Genomic DNA, 7,641 nt, shown 5'->3' with positions numbered 1-7,641 from the left:
CCAATTTTAAATTGGATGTAACTTAGTGATAACGCACTCTCCAATTTCTTAAAATAGCGAGCGATATTTATTAAATGTAGTATGATCATTAGATGTCTTCAACAAATGATCTCTGTAATCTGTTTACCAATTTTCCGATTGGTTTGTTTTTTCTTTTCCTTTTTACTTTCATATAATAATATAAACAAAAGTCATGTATCTTAATTATATATCATGTTTCATTTTAGTCATGTAAATTTATATCATTTATTTTTTATCCTTAAAAAAATAGTCAAAGGTTTTCCTCTTTCTTAGCAAACTTTAATTTAAACAGTATTTATGTAAATTTTAAGGTCAATTCAATAATGAAATTAAACTTCATCAACCTACAGAACCTAGATTAACTATATATAGATAACGACTAGTATAATAACCTAGAAAGTTTAAATGTATTTTTTTTTTACCTTTGCATAATGGATCTGTTTTTTTTATACATTGTGATCGTTGACTTTAATATTTCAAAAAAGACTGCAAAGTAAAAATTAATTAATAATTAATAAATATCATAAAGCTAAGCAAGTTGGAGTTTTTTTTATTTTTCTGTAAATTATGTTTGATTAATTGAATGCATATCTAATTTTTGTTAAGTTATAGTGTTACAGTAGACAAATAAAGAGGCTCTTAACTGTGATGGTATCATGTTCATTTTAGATGACGAGCATTGGAGAAAGTGCTGCGACAAGTATTTTCCAGAGATTAATGGATAAAACCATCAAGGAGGCTAGGTATTTTCTTGATTTTGATTATCATGTTCATAACTTTGTGATAGAAAACAACAGTTTGGCTGCAAAGCAGAAAAAAGTACTAAAAGATATTGAAGATGCCCAACGAAATGAGAACAAAATTGAAGATGAAGTTCAAAATTGGATCGAGGAAGCTGATAATCTAATTCAAAAGAATACTAAAATCAAGCAAACATGGTCTTATGGTTGGTGTCCTTATTGGAAATACCAGCAAGGGAAGAGTTTGGCAAAGAGGACGGTAATCATTAAAGATCACATCCAAAGATATAACTTTGAAAGAGTGGCTCGTCCAGGTGAACTTCCAGGTATGAAGTACCACGCTTCAAAAGACTACATTGACTTTGAGAGTAGAAAGTCAAAATTCAAGCAACTTGTGGAAGCATTAGGAGGTGGAAATCATCACATGATTGGATTGCAAGGAATGGGGGGAACGGGCAAAACCACATTGGCAACACAAGTGGGCAAACAAGTTGAAGAATCCAAAGTGTTTGAGAAAGTCATCTTTGTTGTTGTGTCCAACCCTCCGGATGTTAACAAGATTCGAGGTGAAATTGCAAGGCAATTAGGTTTGCATTTAGAGGATAGAGTTCAAGAAGATCACTCCAAGCTTTTGTGGTCTAGAATTTCTAAAAATGAAAGAAAATCACTTATAATATTAGATGATGTCTGGGAGAAGCTAGATCTTACAGTCATTGGGATTCCATCTGGACTTGATCAAAAGAACTGCTATGTTTTGATAACCACTCGCTATTTAAGCGTTTGTCGAGAAATGAGATGCCAACCAATAGTTCAACTACAAATATTGGACAAAGAGGATGCATTGCATCTTTTTCTGTTTCATGCTACAAGTGATGATGATGGTTCTTTAAGTAATGATGTGAAGGGTCTTGCGCAAGCTTTTGTGAAGGAGAGTGGGGGATTACCAGTTGCGATCATAGCACTAGCTAGTACATTAAGAAATTGGCCCATTGCTGAATGCAATGCAGCTTTGACAACCTTAAAAAATTCTAAGCCATTTGTTGATATTGATAAAGATTTGGTGACTGTTTATAAATGCTTGAAATTAAGTTATGATAATTTAAATGATGAGAAGGCCCGAAGGCTTTTTTTGGTGAGTTCTATTTTTCCGGAGGACTATGAAATTCCTATAAATCTTATTTTTAGACTTGGTATAGGAATTTTTGGGGAATTTGAAGAATATTGTGCAGCAAGAAGCCAAGCACTTGGAGTGAAAAATAAACTCATAGCTTCTTCTTTGCTACTGAAAGTTGAAAAGAAAGAATGTATAAAAATGCATGACTTGATTCGTGAAGTGGCCCATTGGATAGCAAAGGAAGATATTCAAGTGATCATGGATTCAAGAATGACTTTAAAAGCAAACAAGCGATATGCGTTTTGGAGTGCTTATGATTTTCCTGATAAGTTCGATGATACAGAACTTGAGATTCTCTTTCTTTGGATAAGTGGAAGTGATTTGGTGAAAGACTCAAATGCATTTTTTGCACGAATGTCAAGGCTTAAAATCCTATTTTTACTCAGTGAACACAGTAGAAAGGCTCCCACTCCATCATTGTCGCAGTCACTTCTTTCATTAAAGAATATTCACACTCTTATTTTGGATGGTTGGGAACTAGGTGACATTTCAGTTTTGAAGAGTCTGCAAAGTCTTGTCACACTTGAGTTAAAAAATTGTCTAATTATTGAATTGCCCAAAGACATTAAGGAACTAGAGAAGTTGAGATGGTTGGGGCTGAGGAAGTGTGAGATTCAAAAGAGCAATCCTTTTCAAGTGATTGAAAGATGCTCACAATTGGAAGAATTGTATTTTGTTGAGAATGACAATGTCAAAGACTGGAAGCCAGAGGATGACAAAGAAATTGGAGATGAAATTGCCCCTGATATATCTCTTTCTACATTGCAGGTTTTTTTATTGCTTGTGATGGCTTGAAAAGTTTTACTAGTAATGATGATAATGGCTTATCAAAATGCTTCAATTCAGAACATATGAAACATTTAATATCAGAAGCCATGTTTAAGTACCTTGTGGGAAGAGCAGAAGTTCTTGAGCTGGGAAATTTAGGACAAACAGGATGGAAAAGTCTTGTCCCTGACATTATTCCTATGGAAGATGAAGGCATGGATAATTTAATCAAGCTCTACTTGTATGAATGGGTTGACATAGAGTGCCTTATTGATAGTAGTAAGTGTCACTGTTGTAACATGACAGTCTTCTCGAACTTGATTGAGTTGCATCTGTATAGTGTGGATGTGAAAGAATTATGTGGGGGTGCTATGCCTTCAGGCTTTCTTGAGAAGTTACAGATTTTAAAGTTAGAGGGTTGTAGGAAACTGCAAAACATATTCTTAGATGAGACTCTCAAACTACCTCATTTGAAGGTGTTGAAATTGAAAGATTGCCCAATGTTCCAACCATCAATTTTCAAACCTTCTATGGCTCAAAGTCTTGGGCGATTGGAAGAATTAGTAGTTGAACATTTTGCAGAATTGAAAAGTTTAATTGCAGATAAGAGGGAAGAAGAAATGAGGGCTGTTGATGATCAAAAAAGTGATGGCTTATTGTTTCCGGCATTAGAGTCTCTTATAATTAACAAATGTGGCAAATTAGAAAAGGTATCTTCATTCCTTCTAGCCGGAGACCTTCCCAATTTGAAATATCTATATATATACGACTGTGCAAAGCTAGAATACATATCCGGTGAATATAGAGGCCAAGTTGTGCAACAGGAAATCAAAATGCTCCCTTCGCTAGTAGAAGTGAGACTTTTTGGAGTACCAAGTTTCATTAGCATATTTCAAAAATGCAAGAGATATGTGCCAAGGCCACCTCAAGTTTTGAAAGAAGATTCAAAGGAGAGACCTAAGAACTTTAAGATGAGTTCTTTCTCGTGGGCTCATGGGTGCTGTTTTTTGGGCCCAACTACAGATGCTAATAGTGGAGTTTCCAATGCCACACTGCTAAAAGACCCCACAATCTCACGGGTATGCTACTTTAGTCTTGCTCTTTTTGTCCAAAGGTGTTATTCTATTAATTAAACTTCCATTTTAGCATATCGTATATGAACGGTTTATATTCTCTCTTTTTTTTCCCCCTTTTATTTACATATATTTTCATGTTTTTGTGTTATCATAATTTTATGTATGGTTTCCTTAGTGTTTAGTTTTGATAAAGTGCACCTTTACAGTAATTTAATCAATATTTTTTTGACCAGCGTAATTTAATCAATATTGTCTTTATCACAAAATTTAATTAATATTTAACATTAATTTTTCTTAAAAAAGTAGTCTATATTTAACTCCTTGGATGTTGTGGGCTACCTGCGTCCTTTCTGAATGGCGGAAAAGAAATTCCGCTTGTTTAAATCAGTTTTCTTTTGATATTTAAAATGCTCATAGTCTCAACTTAATATTCATTATTTTGGACTATTTATATTTGTTTGATGCATATTGGTATACCAATATTTCATATTCTCGATTTAAAATTTGAGATCTATTTTTGTATCTCAGAAATTTCAATAAACTGACGTGATATTTTAATTACACTAAATTTAATGTCAATTTGTCTAACATTAATCTTTTTATTGCAGTAAAAATTAAAGACAAAGGTAAAATACTCACGCACGCACGAATAGTGATAATAGGTAGCATATGATTAACATGAGCAGGAATTTTGGTTAATTCAATGTTTTATTATTTTTTTATTTTTTATTTTTCTATTATTTGACTAGTATCAGGGGCATGGAAGTTATTAGTTGAATACCTTATAAATCACATTTTATTTTTTAAGGCATGTCGATCTAATCACTATTGCCAATTGATTGGTTTTATTGAAAGTAAGTGAATCTCATCAGAGAAACAGTGAGAGGAAAAAAATGATAAGTCATGTTTGTTTTTACTTGTTGTTTCTTTTCTTTTAATTTATATGCGAGTCATGATAGGCCATATTTATAGTCTTTTTTTCTTTATACATATTTTTAATTTTTTATGTTGTTATAATTTTATGCATCGGTTCATCAGTATTAAGTTTTGATAAAAACAGTCATTTAAATAATATTTTCTTTATAAAAATTTAATTAATATTTAATATTAATTTTTCTCGAAAAATTAGTCTATATTTAAGTACAGATTTTGACCCAATTAATGATTTTTTTTTGGAGTTTGTGTACATGACAGAAAGCTCTTGGAAAATAAAATAAAATTATTTCTAGTGAAGTAAATTTAAGAATCTTGAAAGAATACAAATCAAATGTAAAATCGGATACCAAAAGCGACTTAAGAAAAAAAGGAATTCTGCTATGCATTAAATTGAAAAAAGTAATTTTATATTGTGTAATTACTCAATTTTCCTACAACTGTAATATTTATCAATAAAATAAGTCTTCATCAGAATTGATAAAGCAGTTATATTAATTATTTTTTTTAAGTGCACTAAATTAAGGAATATATATATTATCAAAACACAAACCCGTACGGCTTTCGTCTTGGATTGGAACTACACACACTCGATTTTTTCATTTCAGTAAAAATTAAAGAGAAAAATAAAAATTCACACGCTCACGCGAATAGTGATGACAGGCATATCATTAACATGAGTAGGGATCTCGGTTAATTCAACGCTTTATTTTTTTTATTTTTCTATTTTCCATTATTTGACTAGTAGCGGGGGCACGATGTTGCCAGTTGAATGCGTTATAAATCGGAGTCTTATGATACATGATGCTTGACAAACTAATTTATATTTCATGTATTTTCTGATACATTAATTCTTTTTCGGTTCATCTATGGTTATAATGGGATTGTTATTGAGATATATGATCATATGATAGAAAGTAATTAGTTATATAACTAGGTTGAATCTAAGAGAAGTGATTGGTTGTAGGAATCACATGTATTGAGTGAAAGGATTGAAATATTTCATTCAGCTGAGTATCTTATGAGACAACCATTGAGCCTACAAAATATAAGGGAGATGACGCTTCTTGAATGTTCAAAATTAAAGTCACTATTCAGTGTATCCATTGCCACAACCATCATGTTGGAGGAGCTGTATGTTGATAAGTGTGAAGAATTAAAGCACATTATAACAAATGAGGCAGAGGATGATGATGTCCATCTCAACTGCACCTCCATCTTCCCAAAACTACAGAGCCTCACTGTTCGGCATTGCAATAAATTGGAATTTATATTTCCATCCACTCTTTCCGGAGGTCTTCAAGAATTAAAGTCTATATATATTTGGAAAGCTCATGAGCTGAAATATGTTTTTGGAAAATACGATGATGAACAGTGTCTATCAAATGAGCATGAAAATAATGAGCCTCACATTCATCTTCTTGCATTGGAATCACTATACCTCGGAGACGTACCAAATATGATTAGTATTGGTATCAAGAAACATCAACCGGAATGCCCATCTCTACAGATATTGGAAGCACCAAAGGTACGTGACTATTTTTAATTCATTATTTAATAGTGTCTCAACCTTGCTCTGTTTTTTTTTCGTATGAAAATATATTTTGTCTATTTATTCTCTTTTAAAATTTTAACTTTAAACTTTTGCATATAACTATTATGGGTCATGCGGCTTTCAGTTTATGTCAAAATGCAATTTATCAATATTTTTATGTATCTTGTATACGGATTATTTTATACTCGTGGAAGACAAACGCGTATGACTTCCATCTTGATTGTATATAATAATTCTGTTCATTTTCAATTAGTTTTTTTAAATTATTTTAGCTGGTACCTAACAAGAATCGAACTAAAACAATTTGATCTTTAAAATGCTCACACTCGTAATTTAATATTCATTATTTTGGAATGGTTGTATTTGTTTGATGTCTCCTTTTATGCCCCAAAATTACGGATAAATTGAGGCAGAGGAACCTCCTCTTCTTTCAACTTTATCATCATTATATAAAAACTAACATCTTCTTAAATATTATTATAATCTTACTTAAAAGATACCTAAAGAAATTTAAACTATTAAATTTGATTTGAATAGTTCATAACTGTAGCAAAAAAAGTGAGAAAAATTATGCTTTATAACCATAGTTTACAAATTACAACTGAAAAATGATAAGATTAAATTTTGACAGTCATATTTATATATTTTTATACAAAATTGTAATAATATTTTTATAAAATGTTAAATCTATACCAATTTCTTAATTTTATACTCACGTAATTACTCGATTTTCCTATAACTCTAATATTGATTAATAAGATAAGCCTTTAGATTACATATATTATCAGATATTATATATGGTTGGGGTTACATGCACCCTAACCGTTTTTGAATGGCCAAAAAGAAATTCTATTGGTTTAAAATTTGATGTCTATTTTGTACCTCAGAGTTTTAGATAAAGTGAAGTAATATATTAATTATTACACTAAATTTAATGTCAACTTCTCTAACTCTGATCTTTTTATTTCAGTTTAAATCAAAATGTAGTTTATCAATATTTTTATTTTGTATAAAGATTATATGTAATAAATTACATATTGCTAACAAATATTTAAACATTCTCAAAACAATGAAGACTTTCATATAATTTTCCTATGGAGACATGTACAATTAATTATGTCAAAGTGATTCGGCTCTACTTCTATAAAGATTTCAAATTTGAATTTAAAATATTTCCCAAAAATAATATAGTGTGTTTGTGTTTTGTGGGTGAATGTGTTTGTATTTCATAAGCACATGGATCAAAATAGAGAACATTATTTTAAATTTTGAATTGCCTTTTTGTGAAAACGTGTTGTAGGAAATTAAGAAGCACATGGAAGATGTGAGAAGTGAGGGAGCAAAGGAATCTGAAATACAAGAGATTGTTAATGT

At 31.0% G+C, this 7,641-nt stretch overlaps 2 protein-coding genes across 2 annotated transcripts; both read left to right on the top strand.

The window, feature by feature from the left end:
- The first annotated feature begins 1,089 nt into the window (after window positions 1-1,089).
- Window positions 1,090-2,730, top strand: LOC114741920 (disease resistance protein At4g27190-like). Its single transcript, XM_028930200.1, has one exon. The coding sequence runs from the start codon at window positions 1,090-1,092 to the stop codon at window positions 2,728-2,730; it is 1,641 nt and encodes a 546-aa protein (XP_028786033.1).
- Window positions 2,731-2,752: 22 nt separating this feature from the next.
- On the top strand, window positions 2,753-6,175 carry LOC114741816 (uncharacterized). Its single transcript, XM_028930110.1, has 3 exons — window positions 2,753-3,782; window positions 5,680-6,135; window positions 6,161-6,175. The coding sequence occupies exons 1-3, from the start codon at window positions 2,787-2,789 to the stop codon at window positions 6,173-6,175; spliced, it is 1,467 nt and encodes a 488-aa protein (XP_028785943.1). The 5' UTR covers window positions 2,753-2,786.
- Window positions 6,176-7,641: the final 1,466 nt, after the last annotated feature.

Source organism: Neltuma alba, unplaced genomic scaffold (assembly GCF_004799145.2).
Source record: "Neltuma alba isolate B1F8T4 unplaced genomic scaffold, ASM479914v2 tig00000105_pilon, whole genome shotgun sequence".
NCBI classification, from domain to species: Eukaryota; Viridiplantae; Streptophyta; class Magnoliopsida; order Fabales; family Fabaceae; genus Neltuma; species Neltuma alba.
This window is presented reverse-complemented; position numbering and strand designations above follow the sequence as displayed.